The 21,979-nt window shown below is 37.8% G+C and overlaps 1 protein-coding gene across 4 annotated transcripts in view; it reads right to left on the bottom strand.

Annotated features, from left to right (window-relative positions):
• ARB2A (ARB2 cotranscriptional regulator A) overlaps positions 1 to 21,979 on the bottom strand; it is a 392,989-nt gene that overhangs the window by 118,387 nt on the left and 252,623 nt on the right. For 3 of the 4 annotated variants that reach the window (XM_028089292.2, XM_028089288.2, XM_028089289.2), the window contains one exon: positions 18,170 to 18,254. In XM_028089292.2, the coding sequence (XP_027945093.1) occupies positions 18,170 to 18,254 (85 nt within the window). Of the gene's footprint in view, positions 1 to 9,604; positions 9,628 to 18,169; positions 18,255 to 21,979 lie in introns of those variants that run through there. The other variant, XM_028089290.2, reaches the window with a different exon arrangement.

Here is a 21,979-nt window from a genome sequence, read left to right on the forward strand (position 1 = left end):
AAAGCCTGTAACATAATAAAACCCTGATTGATATACTGTTCAATAAATGTTTGCTGAGGGCGCCTGGGTGGCTCAGTCATTAAGCGTCTGCCTTCGGCTCAGGTCATGATCTCAGGGTCCTGGGATCGAGCCCCGCATCGGGCTCCCTGCTCGGCAGGAAGCCTGCTTCTCCCTCTCCCCTTGCTTATGTTCCCTCTCTCGCTGTGTCTCTCTCTGTCAAATAAATAAATAAAATCTTTAAAAAAAAATAAATGTTTGCTGAATGAGTGAATGAATTCTCACCTTTACAATTCTGAAAGTACAGCACGTTTAGTTTCAGCTTAACAAGAAACTTGACCCTGCCAGAAGCCTCTCCATTCTTGCTCTCCTGTACTAGAACAAGGCCCTTAAACAGCTCTTACTAGATGGAGGTAGTAGTACTGTGAGACTAGACTCAACACAACACTACAGGTAACAAGGTTGTAGATGTGGCTTTGAAGCAATGGTAAAGGGAAAAAGAATCGGGAAGTCAGCTGCTATCTGGACAGGCTGTGTATGTGACTGTTGTCTGCATCTCTACTGTGCCCCCGCCAAAACATGTGCTGGCAACAAGCAAGGTTCTTGTCTGTCTGGTTCCATGCTAGATCCTCACCACCCGGCACTCTATCTGGCACAGAGTAGGAAGTTAATCAATATTTGTTTGATGTTAAATAAATGAATCTGTGCAGCATTAATGATGAGAAGACTTCCATATTTGCTTTGAAGTAGGTTTCAAGAAGATAGTCTATAAAAAAGTTTACAATACACAAAATTTCACTTAAGAATAATTTTGCTGCTATCTATTCTTTCCAGGTATACTTATATGCTATTTTTTTTCAAAACTACAAAGCAACCAGTGTCTGCCAAACAGAATGAAAGGTGGATCACAAAGAAGAATAAAAGAGAGCAATTACATAAATTAAAGCCCACATATTGAAACCAGTCCATTTGCAAAAGAGAACCGCAGAGAAAAGGTTCATTAGTTGTCTAAAAACAATAGCTGAATAAAAATATTTTTAGTGAATTGGAAAAAAGTGAATTCAACTGAATTTGAGGAAAGATTATATTAACTGAGTTAAAACAGTAGCTAAACACATTTACTAAACTAAGAAGTAAAGCTATGTTAACTTGGTGGGTTTTAAAATTAACTTGTGTGCTCTCAATTAAGGCTTTCTCTGTACTTGGTCAGATTTCATCTGCCAACATGCCTATCTCCTGTTAATGCCTATGTGCTGTCACAAATAAAAGCCCATATTCTTAAGGGAAGTCTTGACATCTCCTTAAAAGTATATTTAATATGCTACGGAAATGGGGTGATAGCGAAAAAAAGCAGCAGCATAGTTGGTTGGAAGAGAAATAGAGATCAGAAGAAGGCAGGTGCTGGGAATGCCCAAGACAACCAGCACTGCTGGGGCTGGGGTGCTCAAAAGGCTAATCCATCACCTTCAGCAAATACAGAGACCTCTTAGTGAGCGATTAGATTACAATGTACGAAGCGGGCCAGTCTTATCCATAGGGAATTACAAAGTAAGGATAAGAAACACATGGTCCCAGGCTCCCATGTATTTATAATCTAAATGGGGAAGAAGAAAAACTGTCAGGAGAACAGGACAGCTACACTTGCTCAAAGAGAAGTTAACAGTTTTCTATTATTAGGATCTTGGAATTCAGAGAAGTGAACTTTCAAGCACAAATGCACAAAGCATCAGGGTTTATGTTATTAGGCTCTCCATAAGTATTCTCTATTCTAAGATGGCAAAACCAGCTGCCAAGATCCACTAATGGTAAAAAGCAGGAAATAGTGGGGGCGAAGTTAATTATAAACATTCTTGTAGGGTTTGCTTCAAGTTTCATCTCTTTGGAAACTTTTGCCCATACACTAGGGACCACAGTGCTCTCCCTCGGCCATGAACTTACTGCGTTTCCACTCACATAAATTGGTTGTTTTAAACAGTTAGCTGGAGCTTCATGTCTTAGCTCCCCCACCTAGGAGAGATGAAACCTCCTATGGACATTACAGAGACCATTTATTTTGTACTCATGGGCCAAACGATGTGCTAACACATGAGCTATACGCAGTATTCTCAGTATGGTATGCACATAAAAACACCTGGATGTGAAGGAGATCTGGCTTTGACTCACACCATCCTGTTGACCAGTTATCTTATTGGCTAGGAAGGTGATCCTTGCTTCCTCATCTCTCCAAATGCATCTCTCCCAAAGCTGCTCATGATCCAGACAGAGGAGAGGGCTTTGTTTGAGAATATATGAGGAAGTTCATTTCTCCAGCAGAGGCTCCAAAAACAAAGCAAAGCAAGCTTTTTTGCATGTAATTAAATCAACAGTGTAGACCAGAAGATCTAAGAATGATGTACAAGTCAGGCAGAGAGGGCAAGGTAGACTAGATGGTGCTAATTTCATGTTTTTCCCCACTCTGCAGATGTCCTAATAACTTAGCACTGGTCCGGCATCAGGGTGTAAAGGCACTGTCACCTGAAGGGCAAGTGTAGGTCCCCAAGAACCACATCAGTCAAGGAGCAAGACAAAAGGCAAAGGCAGGAGACAAGATCCATACACCAGGCACTGGGAAGTTTCTCTCTGGGTCTAGGAAGCCAAGTCAAGCATCCAGGAAAACTATGGCAGCTGAATATAGTAAGAAAAGATGCCTCTCACTTCCAGGGAGAGAATCAGCACTACACTTTACAACAATTTAGTTCACAGAAAACTACCTCAAAATGCACTAAAATGATTAAACTGTTAATCTGTGTTTTAAGTAGAAAACTGTGTAAGACAAAGTGAGATATCTAAGATAAGTCAGGCAATTAAGAAAAAGGGTACCTGAAGGTAAAGGATAGAGATGAAGAACACTGAAATTGTAATAACATGGAAAAAGTTAACCAGATCAAGGTAGTCACTACAAAAAAATCACTTATTGCTCTATGAAATAAATTCACAAAATAGCTAATAGCACTGTTCTGTATAGGAGACAACAGAGGACAAGAACAGGATGAAAGGACAGCTCTTGGTGAATAACAGTAATGTGAGATGCTTTTACTCTTCTAAAACACGTAGAGAAAAACTAGAATGTGGTAGAGCTGCCAACACAGAATTTCTTTTCAGATTGAGAAGGACTTTTCTGGTGTTACTTCTTTTATTTAAAAAAATAATGACGCTGCTGTGATATAACTACTGTTTAGAAATAAAAGCTCATGACATGAATATAACACAACCACATAGCCAGACTACAAAGAGATTTTGTGTATTCAGGGAAAAAGCCTTCATTATATTTTGTAGAGCTGTGGTATTCATGAACTATGAACTTCCTGTGCTATAAAATAATATTAAATATAAAAATTCCACAGCCATCACCAGAAGCCTCAAAGATTTTTAAATGTCTGCATAAGGCAGGAAGAGCAATTGAGCTGAACAGGGCTGAGTTGAAAGGCACTCTGGTGATGACTCAGGTATATTCACAGATAGTCCCAGATAGATAAAGTGTAAAGGTTCTTGTTATGTCAAGCAGGATTTAAAAAAACTTTTTAGCTGAGTTTGCCCTTGTTACACAAGGAAAGCTTTAAGGATGTTCTTGCATTGATTATTCCAGTCACTGTCTTCTACATTCAAATTTGTACTCTGCTTACACTTTAGAGCAGGAGATACACAACTTGTTTAATGAAAAATTTTCCATTATACTGCACAGTAAAATACACCTAACAGAAATGACAGCTTATGACCAATGAAACCAGTAATTCAGGAGGTGACATGGCCTCAGAGAAGTAAATGAGGAATAGAATAGAATTTCTGTTTACAGGAGATAACTCCTTCAGGTGCTGTGAGAATTATTACTTTGTTAAAGAGATTTCAAATTAATTGATCTTGGTGCCAAGACATCACAAATTTGGGGCCTCTGTGAATTTCCCTGGAATCTTCTTAAGAAACTATGAGCTAAAGTAAGGCAAATAGAGACACTCATACCTTTTTGGGAAAAATGAACACTTATATTTAGTAACATGAAATGCAATAACGACCATGGAAAATTGCAAAGGTAGTACCAGACTTAAGATTTTATATACAAATTAAAAACTCCTTTTAGCATTTTATTACTTCATTTTTTTAAAGATTTATTTGAGAGAGAGATAGCACATGGGAGGGGAGGAGGGAGAGGGAAAGAATCTTAAGCAGACTCCCTGCTGAGCAAGGAGTCTGATGCAGGGCTTGATCCCAGGACCCTGAGATCATGACCTGAGCCGAAATCGAGTTAGATGCTTAACAGACTAAGCCACCCAGGTGCCCCGCCTTTTAGCATTTTTTTTTTAAAGATTTTATTTATTTGTCAGAGAGAGAGAGAGAGAGAGCGCGAGCGAGCAAGCACAGCAGGGGGAATGGCAGGCAGATGGAGAAGAAGGCCCCCTGCTTAGCAAGGAGCCCGATGTGGGACCCGATCCCAGGACCGTGGGATCATGACCCGAGCCGAAGGCAGATGCCTAACCAACTGAGCCACCCAGGCGCCCCTCCTTTTAGCATTATAAACCTGACAAAGTCCTTGGCTTTACACAGTGGGGTAGTAAGTCAGGTTATTAAAGTGAATCCTCTTGAAAGTCACCTCACTATGATTCCAAAGGTCTTAAAGAGAACCAACCAGGCCTCTCTTCTGAGCAAAAGACTCATGCCCAAATCCACATTTATTTGTCTAGAGTTCGTTGAAGCTCTTCTCTCAGTAGCCCCTATGTGTGTGCAGATAATATCAGGCAGATGACGGTTTCACCTGCTGAGAGCCTCAGACTCTAGGAAGCAATTATGTCAAAGCTGCTATGAATGGAGAACTGAAAGCAAGATTTCAATTATCATTACGTATTAATGAAAATTTAACTATCTTTTTGAATGTTCAACTACACATTCACATGTTTCCAGAAGTACATAAAGGTATATAGCGAAAATGCACAGCATTTATTTTTAATAATGGCATCATTTCCAAGTGTTAATTTGGTTAACTTCCAGCTAGAATTTTACATTTTGCTTACATCGAATTTCTTGTAATAATTTAAATTCATTTTTTTTATGATTGACAAATGTAGATGAAACATAAGGAAGAAACCAATGAATTTAAAGAAGTTTCTCATAAGGATATGTTCTAGGGCAGGTGTCATTTTGAAAGGAAGATAATGTATTAAAAACCGATAGTCTTTCAGGGACAGCGTGGAAGAAGAGAACATTAGCAGGAAGAATGAAAGGGAAAGGGTCAGCATGGAATTTTAGTAGATTTAGAAGAATGAAGAAATGAGGTTGATTGAAGAACAGGCAAACCGAGGATAAATACTGTATTTCTGTAGAAGATGCACTGGGAGGCTCTAGAAGTTAACCCTGTGATGAGACATGACTAGAATCAGGACTTAGTCTAGAAAACACAAAGACAGAAGCAGGAGAGAAATGAAAGTTTTTAATTCTCAAATATTGAAAAGCAATGAGCAATTTCTCTAAAACTACAGTACTTGATTTGCTGGATAAAATTATTTCTAATAATAATAATAATTATAGGAAGTCCTTGCTTTGCACAGTGTAAAATATTATAAAAATGACCATACAAGTTTAAACCATGTAAAGTGATCATGATAATCAATGGGGAAAACTATGGTTGTTTGATGACCTTTAAATTTTTTTTTTGTCAAAACATTAAAAATCCTCCTACTGCCTGCAAAAAATGAGTAGGGGAATGAAAAAAAGGTAAAACCAATTATATTTAGTACACTGTAATTTAAAACATTAGAAACATTGAGAATTAAAATGTTTTATTTCTTTGTAAAAAACCTACTAAAGTAGTTAGAATAGTGCTTGCCTTCCTTTCATATAACTTATGATACAGTTCAAGCAAATCTTTTCTCTGCCTTGGCTAATTTTCATGCTCCTAAGTTTGGATCAGCTTCCTTCGCACTTCCAATGTCGTGAAACATCTCTGAGAGTTCATTTCATGCGAAGTGTTTTTTGCTAGCGTCACTTCCTCCGGGACATTATCTTTTTCATTACAAGCACTTTACAATTTTACTTCCAGCATTCCGTTTCTTTGCTGCATTTTCATCTTTGTTGGCCAAGTCTCTCTTTTGATCATCCATTTTTATAAAACGGAAGAAGGTGCTGTCTGTGCATGAACTGGCTAACATATATGCAGTGACTGGTCAGTGAAAGATTTTGAAAGAAGTGATGTGATTGGCCGCTGATCATGATGTGCATCTGTTATTTACGTAGAGATTTGTACTTAATGCAATTATTCACAGTTAATACATTGTGGTAACTGAAATTTGAACTTTGTTTTTGGGGTGTATTTGGTGTTATTTAACTAAACTACGGTTACCAAAATTTTGGTATTGGGACCATACAAAGTGAAGACTGCCTGTATTTATTGAGTCCTAACTATATTCCAGGTACAATTTTAACAGTCCTATATGGATTATTTCACTTAATTCTGACCATAACCCCGTGAGATGGTACTAGCATTATCGCCATTTTATAGGCAGGGTGATTGTAGATCTTCATCTGATCATATTATAGAATTAATTCTCCTACATATTTGGGAGACTATAAACTACCCATAGTCATGATAAATCCAAAGCTTTTCCTCATAAATGGTGACTTACTACCATTAAAGAGTTTGAAATGACAACATATTCATTTGAAACATGTACCTGAAGTGAAAAGTCAGGGTCTCATACTAACATGAAAGGAAGGTGGATAATTTCAGAAGATGCACTAACTCTTAGATAGCAGTGGGATACCAGTCAATAGAGGATGTCAGTGAACTAAGAGTTACTCTTGGGTCCTGAAGGAGTTCACCATATGTCCTTAATTTTCCTCTTTACCCTACCGATTTCAATGATCATCCTCTGTTTATGAACAAAGAGAATCTTTGCAACGAGCGGAAGACTTTTTGCTAGGAGACCATGAGCTCCTCGAGGGTCAAGAGTCACATCTAGCAATCTTTATACTGTTAGAGTGTAGACTAGTGCCTAGTACATACTAAGTGCTCAATAAATCTTTGTGGGATTAAAGAACAAATATTTACAGTTAGTTTCTTGCCTCAAAAGAACCAAGAATAACTCAAGTTTCTGGAAAGACATGAAGTTAGGCTCTAATTTTAGAGGAAACAAATTAATTAAAATTATTAATGCATTAATTGGTAAAAATAACTAAATTTGGGTTTTCTGAAATGTAAGTTTTACCACAAATGCTGATTTTATATGTTTGATATTGTTTCTGAAGAAAAGCAAAACCAAGTAACTCTGAGAGACTGTTCTTTCATAACACCAGCACTACAAAAGTCTACACTACGAAGGTTATGGAAGACTATACTTTTCACTATAAAATTCAAACCACGTATCATCTAGTTCCACAAGTAGCTTTCCCACTATTTCCCACTGTTTCCCAAATATTGATTATATTTATTTATTAATATACAGAGAGAGAGAGCATGAGCAGGGGGCGAGACAGAGGGAGAGGGAGAAGCAGGCTCCCTGCTGAGCCAGGAGCCCCATGTGGGGCTCGATCCCAGGACCCTGGGATCATGACCTGAGCTGAAGGCAGACGCCCAACCATCTGAGCCACCTAGGAATCCCTATTTTATTATTTTTTAAAGATTTTATTTATTTGACAGAGAGAGACACAGTGAGAGCAGGAACACAAGCAGGGGGAGTGGGAGAGAGAGAAGCAGGCTTCCCACCAAGCAGGGAGCCCGATGCTGTGGGGCTTGATCTCAGGGCCCTGGGATCATGACCCGAGCCGAAGGCAGATGCCTAATGATCGAGCCACCCAGGCGCCCCAAAATTGGTTATATTTAATCACTTGTATGTGTGGACTTAAATCACTAATTTCTTTTTAAAAGCTTAAACACTTTCCCCCTGGAAACTAAGCAGGAAAGGTATGGCTACTTTGCTACAAAATTAAAATGGAAAGAAGACCCTAAATTTCTTTGAAGGCAATTTATTAAAAGGAAATAAAAGTGAAAATCTGAAATCATTCATATTGCTTTTTAAAAATACCTGAAACATTTGCTAAAAATAAAAGGATCTCTAAGCCAACACTGATTTTAGGTGGTTATTAGAAATTTTTAATTTAGGGTCTCTTACAAAAGTCTCATTTATGAAATCATTGCTACACAAAGCTTAAAATAATGTTTCTGTTTCTTTGCCCATATTTTCAAAAAGTAACTTTTATCGTATTTTAGAAATTAAGAAATTGTGTAGTACAATTGAATTCTGTCAAGGATTGTGCCATGAGATTATTCAAAACATCTGTAAACTAGCTGGTGTAAGATTTCTTTATTTAGTGGTATAACATATTGAATACTTGGGGTGAGATACATATGACTGAAGGCGATATTAACAAACAATATGGACAGAAATACCATACTAATTCTCAAGGAATATTTAGATATCATATATCAGTTAAATCAATTCCAATACCTAAAGATTAAACTCATTGATCAAATAAATTATCTCTCAAAATTTATCATTAAACAGAACTATATTTATCATTAAGTAGAACTAAAAAGGACTATATTTTTAAAAATATGATGAAACAAAAACTTTAAAAAATATAATCCCTGCTTTTCAAGCACTTGAGAACAACTTGGGATTTTATTTTTATATTTATTTATTTATTTACAATTTGGGATTTTATAAACAGAAAATATTTGGCCTGTTTATGGTACCTAATGTTCACTTTGAATTTTCATCTTGGTACCAAAGAATATTTATTTTAGAGGTTCTGAATCACTTTTAGAAAGCAACAGAGTTCTTCTGAAGAGTAATGTTTTCGGGGTGATTTTGCCAGCAGACAGATTTGTTATTGGTGACTTGATGTCCGTCTCTGACAAGACGGAGCAGACAAGGAGGGTGCAGATGGAAGCAGACGGGGAAAGCATGGGTAGGAGCAGAGACCGTGTGGCTTGAGGGAGGCACATATCTCACAGTGAAAGAGCAGTGAAGGTCAGTGGACCTAGGCAAACCACTCATGTCAGCCAGGGACAGGCAGACTGTGGGCTGGGGGAGATGTGATACTACAGGCTAGTAGACGAGTCTCCAGGTGGGGGAGACTGGGGAAGCCAGGGAGACACAGGAGACAAAACTGTAAGAAAAGAGTCATACATAGAGACTAAACCAGATGAGAGACAGAGAGTCACAGGTCAATATACAGACACAGAGAGAACCATCAAGAGCAGTGACCCAGACCGAACTGACAGAGGGAAGGAGAAACAGAGGACAAGTGAAGCACAGACAGCCGTAGGAAGGCAGATCAATATTTAATATATAGTAAAAAGGATGAACGTTTCTGTCTTAGGGGCCACTGCTCCCCAAATTACTTTTCCAACAATTAGGGACATAGCATTAAAAGCCATGAGACACTGCTTTAGGGATAGTAAAAGTAATAACTCTTGCAAATTAACTCATAATATGTAATTTTCAAGTAGAAATACAAATTCATATTATTTGATTACCCCAAAGTATTCCAAAAATAATTATATTTTTTATCTTTAAAGGGAAGAGTTATCTCAGTAAAAGGAGAGTTGCCACCTTTAGTGCCAAATTCTTCGAAGGATTTTTCACAAATTGGTTCAGAAAGCTGTAAAAAACATGGTGGCTATTTTTAATTTTTTTTTAAAGTGAGATTTCTGAAGTGAAACTAGTTATATTCACTGTGACTACTGGAAAACTGAAAGAATCAAAATCAGAGGAAAATATTGGATCTGATTAAGTATATATAATCAAGGCAAATATTGGTGATCTGTATAAATATATAAATAGATTATTTTAAATGATTCTTTAATCAGTTATTTCCCCAGAGTTCCTGATTCTAGCTAATTAGAATGAATGATTCACTAAAAACACAAGAATTTCTGGTGGTCAACTTTTAAATACTCATCCCTTACATTAACTAATAATTGTAAGGTAGCCTAGAACAATGAACAGGGAAACTAACTGATGAGTAACAGCTACAAGGCCAATTCTACAGTAATGAACAAAAACTGCCTGAAAAGTGCTAGTTAATGAAAGCATCACTTAAAGCATTAGAATATATAATCTTTGAATGGAAAGAGGAATGCTGTAGCTCTTGAGCAGTCCATGCAGTGAAAAAATGGTACAGTATCATATATGCTAATATACCTTGAATTCAAGATCTGTTTACAAAGGTGAAATGTAGATTTTCAATTACCTAATTAATTTGAGCTGTGTCTAAAAACATATTAGACAACTCAGCTTGTCTACACATTCTGAATGACACCACATCTAGAAGCAATTACTGTTGATTTCTCATTTCTATCTTTAGAAGCAAGTGATTATTCACTAACAAAGAAGAGATATAACTCCTTAGTGTCATTTCCTCAAGATATATTTTCGGCAATAAATCAAAGTAAATACTTAGCAAATATTCAGTAGTTCAGTCAGTGTAAATAGTTAATCTGCACTGGTTAAGCAAAGTAAAATTAGGGTTATGTTAGCAGGTTGTCTACAATTCAAATTCACCTAGAAATTACTAATTTTCCACTTTCTGTTCTGGTGGGGAAGTGGGGCTTGAGAGGTACTCGTTATCAACAGCTCCTTTCTACATCCAAACTAAGATGAGGTCATCTAAATATTGTAAGTTTTCAAGTTTAATTCTTCACCCCTAAGACACATATGTTGTTTTCCTTTTTCTTCTTCTTTTTAACACTTCTGCTGTTATCTTTCCAATTTTGAGGTGCCCAGATTTACATCAAATGTTCTAGGTAAAGTGAAATATTAGAGAAAAGCCTGTCTCAAGCTGTGACAAGGACAAGGAGAAATGAGATGGATACAAGTTCTGGCAGGATTAAGTTGACAGGCACCGCACCTCTAGACTACACAGATTTAGTGAATCTAGGTTCAGATAGTTCCTTCATGGTAGGTGGCAAAATGAAGCTATGAGGAGGCAAAGCCTTCCATCCTGTGTGCCTGGTGCAAAGTGGTCACAGGTATGTCAATATACTGATCCCTTTACCCTTCAGGTCAGCCAGGGGTAGCTCTGTCCTTTCACCTCTGGACATAAACAACCTTGCCTGTGAACCCCAGGGCACCATATATATGTTATATTTTTCTGTATGGGTAGCTCAAGGAAGAGTGGAATACCTTAATAACTTGCTTGTCACCTATGCTTTATGCTTACCATAAATCCTGAAGGACTCGTAAAATGGATCTGACCATGAGGCAAGGTTTTCAAGGACCCAGAACAAGAGACTGCTGGGAGGGAAAAAGGGTGCAGCTCTCAGAACTCAGCAGGTAGCCTGGAGTTAAGGAAAGATCTCTAAAGTCAGATGGGCAAGTATTGTCTTTATTAGTGGGAGGTGGTAGGAGATCAGGACTAGAAAGAATGTCCCAGAAATGTCATCTCAGTGAGGCTCTCCATGGCCACTCCTTTAAAAATGCAAATCCTCCCCTCCACATATTTCAGGTCTTCTCTTCCTGCTTTCTATTTCTCCTACCAGTTCCCACAATCGTAAACTTTCCTTATTTACCTTGTTCATTATTTGTCTCCCCTCATAGAACGTAAGCTCCATAAAGGACCTTTATGTGTTGTAATTCATTGCTATGTCCCTGGCACCTGGCACAATGTCTAGTCCCCGGTAAATTCCTGTTGAATGAATACATGCAGACTGGATGCACACACCCACAGAGGCATGTAAGGCGCACGTTTGGAGGGGGTTGAAAGGATACGAGCCTTAGCAGTAGTACTTACCCAAAACTAGCCTCAGATAGAAAAATCTGGCAAAGAGCAGCCTGTCAGTCACATGCCAGCCAAAGCAAGCTGTGTCTAGACTTTTAAGAAGTCAGAAGACAGCAGTGCTCTGTAACCTTCTCTGTTTTCAAACATTTATGTTTTGCTTTCCTTTCACCCTGGGGGAATGCCTCCTCACACACAGCCAAAAATTATATTAGCTATTTTTGAGGAGGAGCACGCCACACAAGATCATTTCTAATTTCATCCTTACTGCTACCCCATGCCTCTTTTAGCTATATTGCATCATACTTCTATGTCCCACTTTGCATTTTTCTTCCTACTATTAGTTTTCCTTTTGCTTTCTTCACTGTATTTTCTCTCTTTCTGTGTCTCTGGTTTCCTTGTAGTATTTTGTGACCCTTATCAGTGTCACAGAGAATGTAGGAAAGTATGAAAAACGAAGTTATTTGTTGCTTAAAAATAGAAACAGGGAAATGGAAGGGGCAGTGTGTCTGCAAATGCTTTTTCATTCCCATACAATTAAAACAATAGTTTTAAAATAAATGATAGCCCTAAATTCTGAAATGATTAGTGAGAATATACAGTACCACATTAGGTTTTTACAATGCCTTCTTTCTGATGAACTCAAAATGGCCTTCAGATAGTACAAAAACTGTTCTCATAACATTTCTACAAGGTAACTGAGGCAGGTATTTGCTGTTGCCATTTTATAACCAATATACAAACAACACAGAATGTGGGCTATACAATAAACATAGGTCCTACTAATCTATTAACTAATTCTTTGAATAACAGTGTTTTTAACGGGCTGATTTTACTGGTAAGAAACAGCATCAACAGAATGAAGCCTCAATAGTCACCTGACAGGGATTCAAGGTCCCTCAAATACCCACCATTCACTATATGTTAAGATAATTAAAAAGTCAGATTTTGAGTATAGGGTACAACACTGCCAACTTCTAAGTGTGGAGTTGTCAAGTATTACATCTGCTTTTAAAAGAAAAATAAAAATGACATGACTGCCCTGATAATAATTATCAATGATATTTTAAGTATAATTTAAAAAATTTATTGTACCTGTTTTAAAAATATATATATTCATAGATAAATAACATTGATAAAATTAAGCTATTATGAGCAACAGATCTATTTTTTTAATAAAGGGAAACATGTTTAGTAATGAAAGAAAAACACAGTATTAAAATAGTATGTATTTTTATAGGCAATTTCACTACTACGACCATGAGACTTTAGTCAAAAAATAAAAGCAGATCATAACTTAAGAAAAACGTTATAAATTAGAAAGCTGGAAAAAAAGGCTTCACTAAATTGAACATAGAGTCTGGATATCCATCACTAACTTGTGCTCAGAGAATTATAGACGTTTCAAAGGTATTTCACACCATGCTTTGGTTATTTCCATTTGAACTTCCTGCCATCACATCCACTGCCATCACCTCAATTAAATAGGTCATAGAACAGTTTCCTCCTCTCTCGCCCTTAACTGGTTTCCCCCTCCGTCCCCTAATATTTCTGGTAATGTTTTCATAATCCCAGTTACTTTTCACTCCAGTTTGTTTTTTCCCTTTGCCTTAGCCTCCATGTCGCCTTAGCCTCCATGTCCAATCTAGTGGCAGACAGGGAGTGCAGATTCTTCCAGAGTCCTATTTCTCTTCACTTCCCTTTCCTCTCCATTCCCACTGCCATCCACCCCATATACTTGCTTCATCATCACAGCCTGCTGAGTCTGCTGCCTCCAGCTCCTTGCTCCTCTCTTTTATCCGTTTATTAATTTTCAAAATCCCATTTTGATCATGCCATACCCCTTATTCAACATTTTTAAAGAACTCTTTGCAAGAGATCACTGATTTTGATTGAAAAACTGTTAAGTTTTTATATGGAAAATGCTGGCGGTGCTGCCCCCAACTCTTTTCTCATTTGATGCAACCTAATGACACCAGGTTCAAAGGGAGGAACCTACCACTAGCAAAGGTCCAGGTAACAGTTCTTTTCTTCTTTAAATTTTTTTTTGGAAAAAAGATAGTCATGAGAAGCTACTATTCACTGCTACATTCCCAACTTCCAGAGTAGTACCTGGAACATAATGTAAGTGATCAATACATATATGAGAAACAAATGGATATATGCTGGGGAGTGTATGTGAAATCTCCTTCTGATTTAAGCCAAATTTGTTGGAATAAAAACCCACAGGGAATAGAAGGTTGCAGGGAGCAGCAAATTCTGTCCTAAGAAAAACTGGTCAGTGAAGAGCTAAAGAGTAAGAAGACTTAGTGATCAATTGATATAGTGATCAAATGTGATAAAGAAGAAACTTAATAACTTGTCTCTGATATAATGTACAGCAAAGTCTAATGAGGCAGTCAGGGAAGTAGGCTAGGAATGAATCGTCTTCGATGAACTTTTTAGTGCCTTTTTAGAAAGTTGCTCTTAAATCCTCAGGTATCAGGGCAAAGATGAGCCTTACAAGACTTTAGCCTCAAAAAAGTTAAGGCCATTTCTACTTAGGCTTCAGCAACTACAAAAGTTCACATTTAAACCTGCTGTATTACTTATTTACTGCCGTGGAATAAATAACCCCCAAGCCGGGCAGCTTAAAACAATACACACTTAGCACTCGCATATCCTCTGGGTTAGGAATCTGAGTGTGGCTTAACTAAGTGACTGGCTTAGGGTCTCACGATCATCAAGGTGTTGGCTAGGGTTGCAGTTATCTCAAGGCTGATCTGGGAGAAGATCCTCTTCCAAGGTCACGCACGGGGCTGTGGACAGGCCTCAGGTACTCACTGACTCTTGGCCAGAGACACCAGTTCCTTGCCACGTGGGCCTTTGCACAGAGCACCTCACCCAGCACAGAGCTGGCTTCCATCAGAGAGAGCAAGTGAGAGGATGAAAAAGAGCCTGAGGTCTGCCAACATTCATTGGTCTTACCATATTCCCCATTATCCTTAAGCAGTGGGCTTCATAAAGTGGTGAAGTAACTTTCTGAAGACTCAGTTATGGTGCCTGCTTAGGTGACAACACCCTGTGGGGCTGAGATAATGTACTCCAGGGTGTGGTATGTACCCTAAATCAGCATTTAATACATGTGATATTTCTCCCAGGCCTGGGAATGAAGGGATGGAAATGGGACTGGCTTCTCTTCTTACTACCCTCAGTGACCTACTAACAAAACTGTTGCCTCCCATTCCTACGATTTTAGGCTCTGTTGATCTAAAGGTCTTAGTTCTATAGGAAGGAAGGCTTCTATTAAGTGACACAACAATGATTCCATTGAGCTCAAAACTGAGCTCATCTTGCCACTTTGGGCTCCTTATACCGCCAAATTAACAAGGAATGGAATAGTGTTACTATATTGGCTGGGGTGATTGATCCTGATAACTAAGGATAAGTGAGTTGCTACTACACAATGGGGATAAAGAGGAGTGTGTCTGCATTGCAGGAAATCATCGAAGACACCTGTTAGTACTTCCTGTGATTAATGTCAATAGAAAACTACAACCTACTCTTACTCAGGAAGGATAGCTAATGGCCCAACTGCTTCAGGAATGTAGGTATGGGTCAGCCTACCAGGCAAGAACTATGACCAGTTGAGGTGCTTGTTAAGAACAAAGGGAATATAGAATGAAGGTAGTTACAAATACCAGCTACAACTACATGGCCAGTTACAAAAATGAGCAATGTAATAGCTCTGGGTATTTCTTCCTTATTTTGATTTGAATATATATATTAAATTATTTTTGTTTTCCTCTCCTCTCTTATTTCTTTATCATCTCATGTAATATGTATCAACAGTAATTAGCTTTATTTCTCAGTATTTAAATTATAGGATACAAAAGGTGAGAGGAATGGACATAAGCCAAGAACAATAAAGGGGCTTTGTATCAGTTTTTTCTTTTTACAGATTTTCTTTATTTATTCATGAGAGACAGAGAGAGAGAGAGAGAGAGAGAGAGAGAGGCAGGCAGAGGCAGAGGGAGAAGCAGGCTCCCCACAGAGCGGGGAGCCCGATGTGGGGCTTGATCCCAGCACCTGGGGATCATGACCCCAGCTGAAGGCATCCGCTTAACCAACTGAGCCACCTAGGGGCCTGCTTTGTATCCTTTTCTGAGGAAAGGGTTAGTGTGTTTTCATTTGTACATGGGATAGTTGTATCACATGAGGTAGAAGCCTGACTTCATTAATGTCTTTATTTGTAGACTAAGTTTGGTTTAAGGTGATGTATGTAACTGCCAAGTTGAGAAGGGGTGAACTGTGGAGGCTCTGTAATGTGTCAGTTTGCCTAGTTTGAACTACATTTCCCAGAATTCTTTTTCAAGCCATGTGTTTCTGATTAGTATGATACATAAAGGAAATTTCTGTGGGACATGTGGAGGGCTAAAGTAAAGCAGTAGCTATTTCTAGGTCATGCACGCTGTTGTTTATCTGCTAGCTCATCTGGTGGCATGAGGCAGTGGCCAGGACTGCACTTGTTCCACCATCCCCTGAATTCCCCTTCAGCATCTCTGACTCCTGGGCCAGGTATGTGTGTGGTTAACTCCATGACAAAGGACACTGGCTTCTATAGGACATCCACACCAAGGACAGAAGCAAAAAGAACGGACATGAGTTTAAGTCCATCCTCACGGGCTCCAGTTTATGTTCATGGGGTCTAATTCATTCATCTGTCTCCCCCTAACAAATGTCTGCTCGGTAGTTCCAAACTCCAGCATTCTTACAAAGCCTGCTTCACTAGCTCTGGTCAAATCCCAGGTCAAATCCTTTTAACAAATCCTTTACTATATATAGTCAATCCTCTTACTTAGAGATTCCATATTTGTGAATTCACCTACTTACTAAAATTTATTTGTAACCCCCAAAATGAATACTCAGGATGCTTTTTGTGGTCACTTATAGATAAGCACATGTGCAGAGTGGTGAAAAATTGGAGTTGCCTAACATGCATTCCTAACTAAGGTCAAATAAGGCCATGCTTTACCTTCTTGTTTCTGTTCTCACACTGTAAACAAGTGTCCTTTTCGCAGACTATTTAGTGCCATGTTTTTCACATTTTTTTTTTTTTTTTGGTGATATCACTGTTTGAAATGGCCCCCAAGTGTAGTGCTGAAGCGTCGTCTAGTGTACCTAAGCACTAAGCACTAGTGTTCCTAAGAAAACTGTGATGTGTCTTACGGAGAAAATAAATGTGTTAGACAAGCTTCATTCAGGCATGAATTACAGTGCTGTTGGCTGTGAGTTCAATGTTAGTGAATCAACAATGTACATTAAATAAGGTGTCTTTAAATAGAGACGTTCAGTTCATAAAGCAAGGTTGTATATTGGTTGATTGATGAAAAGTTTAGCTATAATGATAGTAAAGCTGAGTTGAAGTTTAGGTATTAGTGATAAAGAAATATAGTTATAATAATTGTTCTTTACCTAGTATTTGAACTGTTCTCCAAATTATTTCCTTCAAATACGTAGACATGTCTGCAACTCCAAATGCTTAGTGATCAACTATCTCCTATGATTTTTCTATGGAGTAGTTCACATTCAAAACTTCTGCTCATTCTCTGACAGCTCTGGGCAAAGCAAGCCCATTTCTGTTCTGCAGCCATAAGCAGATACTGCTACTCATTTTGTGCTTACCGTCCGAACTGGTTGGGAATTGTGAAAGCCAAAACCAGAAAGCAAGCAAAATGGCACTCTTCTTCTCTAGAGACCAGAGACTGAAGTACAATCCACAGGATGGAAAGCCCCTCCAACCTTCAGCTGGCTTCCTAAGCCCGCCTGTTTCCTGAGGTACTTCCCCTCCACCTCTTTCAAGAGGCAGGGCCATCTTGCCTTTGTTTCCCGTGAACGTTTTCAGATCCATTCCAAACCTTATTCCTTACATTGCTCTGTTTCTTTTGCCTAAAATGTCATCCTGCACATCTTTCTGTAATCCACATTCTACTGAATGCACAAGGTCCAGCCAAAATCTTCTGTGTGAAAAATTTTTCTAAAGACTCTAGGCCACTCCCTCTCTGAACTCACAGCCTTGACTGCCTGTTGTATCCTTGAGTTGATATTCAATGCGAGACAAATTTTCAGAAATCCTGCTTAGCTACCCAGTTCTTGTCTTAATCAACTTTTTATTTATGTACATCTTGTCTCCCGAAGCTTTAGCAGCAAATGTCTATATTATTCTCAAATTGCTTCACCTATTCATCTTCAGTGAATGTGTTAGTTACTATTTTCAGTCACTCAACAAATTTCTGGTAGTGGATCAGACCCATGCCGTATGTTACCAATAATTCATTCAAAGATTCAAGGCAGAACAACATGCTTAATTCACAAAATAGAATTTCACATATCATTACCATGTTTTTTCACCCTAAAAAAACCCATACATCTCTCATCAAACACATACCTGCTGAGACTCGGGGACAATCGGGCAGCATGGACTCCACTGAAGTGTCTAATGGTTCTGAGCTAGAGACCCAATTACAACAATTCTGCAATGCAATAGAGACAATTTTCTGTTGAACTATTTTTAAACCAAGACAAACTTTTTAGGCAGCAGAGATTAATTTATCCTATATAATCAACCACTAGAAGTATATCCAATTTATTTTTCTTGCACTGTAAAAAGTTTTCTTATATAAACAGTATTATTCATGACCACTGTGGCTGTGGAAGAAAGTTTATCTTCGACAATTCAGCAAATTATCTGTGCTGATATTAAGAAGTCATGTAACCTTTCGTGAACCATGATGTAATATGTTTATAAGAAAAGGTTAAGATTATAATTAAGGGAAACTGAAAAGGACGTCCATTTTTAACCATAAGATGGAAATAAATACTAATTTGATCATGTGAAAGAACAGTTTTATTTTTAAAATATAGTCTTTTTCTCTGTAATACTAGAAGAAATACATTTTGCAGTTAACTCCTTAAATATACTTTCTTTTAGTTTTTACTTCAACCTTGTTCAGTGAAGGTTGTATCAAGTAGTTCAAAAGAAACACAATCCAGAGAATTGTAGCTGTGTGTGTGAGGACACAAAGCCTTCAATATTAAAATCAATCTTGAGGATAATGATGACTTGCCACTCAGACAAATGAAATAAAAATAATGTATATTCTTTCCGTACATTTTAATTCTATATTTAAAGGTTGGCTTAAAAAATGTGATTAATCTCATATGACTTTTTAAAAATTTCTAACACACACACACACACTGAATTTCTAGACAGATTTTATTTTAAAAGAAATCATCCTATCAATCATGTTGGAAAAATCGCTGATTGCTATTCTGGTAAACAAGCATGTATTGTGTATTTTTAGATGCCTGCTGCCCTGGTTGTGCACCATGGAATCCGTCCTCACTGTGGAAAGATCCTTGACTGGTAGATCAAGTGTCTTATTGTATTTCCTTAATTCATTCTGTCTGGAAGAAGATGTCAGCTGTGTTGCAGTGAGGAGAGAATTTCAAAGGCCCCAGTCCCCACCAATAAAGGCTGAGGAATGGCTTTTGAATAGATTTGTCAAGGCAACCCTACTGTTCTGGGACCAGGGAGAGCAGGAATAACATAAAGGAAGGGTTGCTGTATGAGATTAGAAAGTGAAGTTCACAAAGCATGGCAGATTTTTGTAAGAAACAGTAGATCAATGAAACTATTGAACTGTGTGGAAAAAAAAAAAACCCATGAAAACAAACACAACATCTAGTAGTGTTCTTAAATGCTTTCTTTCTTTTTACATTTAAAATGGATAAAATATTAGTATTTTTATGTATTACAAAAGCTTGATGGTTTAAAGTGAATATGTATTCTATAACTTGCACTCCTAATCTTAATTAGCGGCTGAATGCAAAATTATACACTGTGAGAGTGCAGAAATTATAAAAGAAATAGGGTTTTAGAAAGCTATTTCATACATTTGAAATAAGTAAAATTAATATTACTATTGATAGAATACCACATCACAGAGTTCTAGATAATGCAGAAGATTAGCACACAATTAGCCAGCTTTTATATACAATGTGACACTTGCTTGTAAGAAATAAGTATTCTCCAAAGCAGTGTCAAGATATGTAAATGGATGATTTGTTTTATCATTCATCACAGCCCCTAATAAATTCAAAAATCATGACTTCTATAGGTACTAAAAATAGGCTCCCAATGATACAGGGAGATAGCTTCAATGAAGAATGACTTTCTCTTTTTCTCTCTTTCTCTTAAACAATTCAGTCTTCAAAGACAGCAATTAGCACTACCGACAGACAGGCAGCGATTAGGTGTATATTTTAATTATTATTCATCCTAGTAGTACCTCCAAATCTGATGAAAGTCGGCTATTACCCAGGTGATATGTCAGTCTTAATACTGCTCACCTACACTTCACATATGTAAAACTACGTCTTATAGGATACTTCTAGTATTAATAAAAATGACAGTATATTACAATATGTTGGCGATTAATCATTTTCTAACTCGTTATCACTGACTTTAAAAAGCTGAATAAAATGGATTTTATTCAGGTCATCTTTAACTCAAACATTTAAGGCAAAAGATAGGTTAACATTTATGGTTCTGAAATTTTCACTTTTTATCTAGGCAGATGTTTAGGCTTTGATTTCTCATAAAAATAGGATCGAAATAAACATCCTATAAAGTGAATATGTCCAAAAGTTCTCTGGAATGACAGAGTACCTGTGCAGGATTGTAAGGGCTTGATATCATAAGTCTGATGAGTGTCATGTACATGTGTGTACATGTATATGTAACATTTTTATCCCACTGGGAAAAATATGTAGAGAAAAGGACAGAACAAGATAAAAATGTTTGCCATGTGACAGAGTGTAACAAAATAACATAAACGTGCTGAGAAATACATGTAAAAAGAAATATGAGAAAGACTTATAGCCCTTACACATGAATTCAATCTGTCTGAAATTCCATTATATCAAATCCAACTTCCTATCCTGAGATGCATTTCAATAGTTTAAAAACCAAATCTCTTTTACTGTTTTTCTAATGCTTATTCTATCCCTCCTCTCAGTGGCTCAATTTGCCCCCACCCCAGTTCTTCAGCTAAGATGAACACTAGCGTAGTGTCCAGGATGGCAACAGAGGCAGCGGACTAGAAAAGGCCGACCTAAATTCAGAAGATGCTGGAGTGTGTTCCCAGTCCCTGGAGATCTTATTCTTGGGTGCCCTGAGCAGACAGCAAGGCATGCTATACTACAGATATCAAGAGACCATGTTTGAGCCTCAGATGGAGCCCTGCCTCATCCCAACCAGCAAGCAGAAAGAAGCCCTTGGCCAGAGCCAGGAATTTGGGAAAGAAATGTGTAATATAGAGAGTGTTTCTTAAAGTTAAGTGTTCTCAATTTAAAGGTCTTTTAACTCTGAAATTAGGAATTTACAGGTTTTTTTTTTTTTTTTTGTGGTTATAAATTGTCTTCTTTGTGAAATCCAAAATGTTGGGAACTATTAACATAGACTAGAAGTGCCCGTAGGCCATAGTGCTGAGTGGCCCTCCTTGACCCTTGAACCAAGGGCTGACAATACTTCAGTGTAGATATGAAATGAATTAAAAAGATTAGAACTTAGTATGCTATGTTTAAAGAGAAAAAATACATAGTAGGTATCCTATACAAGGTATTTTGAAATATATTTGCTGTCCTGGTTGAATTTAGGTTCTTACTCATTTTAATTTCATTTGTCTGAGATCCACCAATGCCTTAGAGGTAGAGCTTCAAAATGGAAGGCATTGTGTCCTCAGACAAGGACAACCAGGATTCACCGGGTTGTGTTTCCGGGACTGCCACTCCCAGCTGATGATGCTGGGTAAGGGTTCATGACAGTTACACAGAACCATGCATCTGGCTTGGCTGGAGACTTTCAGAGCCCAGGGATATGTCAGGAAATGACATCTACCCAGTCAGCTTTAAAAACAAACAAAACAAAACTATGGATTTAAGGTGTACAACATGATGATTCGATACACATATGCACTGTGAAGTGATTACTGCTGTTGATTAATTATTTTCTCACATAGTTACCGTGTGTGTGTGTGTGTGCGCGCGCGCGTGTTGTGAAAGAACCTGAAATCTATTCTCTTGGCCAATTTCTAGTATTTAATACAGTGCTGACTATAGTCATCACGCCATACATCTAGATTACGCATCCTTCATCAATGCAACTTCGTACCTTTCACCAACATCTCCCTATCTA

The sequence above is a fragment of the Eumetopias jubatus genome, unplaced genomic scaffold (assembly GCF_037043125.1).
Source record: "Eumetopias jubatus isolate StellerSeaLion01/CBP00866 unplaced genomic scaffold, mEumJub1_p1.0 scaffold_5, whole genome shotgun sequence".
Lineage (NCBI taxonomy): Eukaryota > Metazoa > Chordata > Mammalia > Carnivora > Otariidae > Eumetopias > Eumetopias jubatus.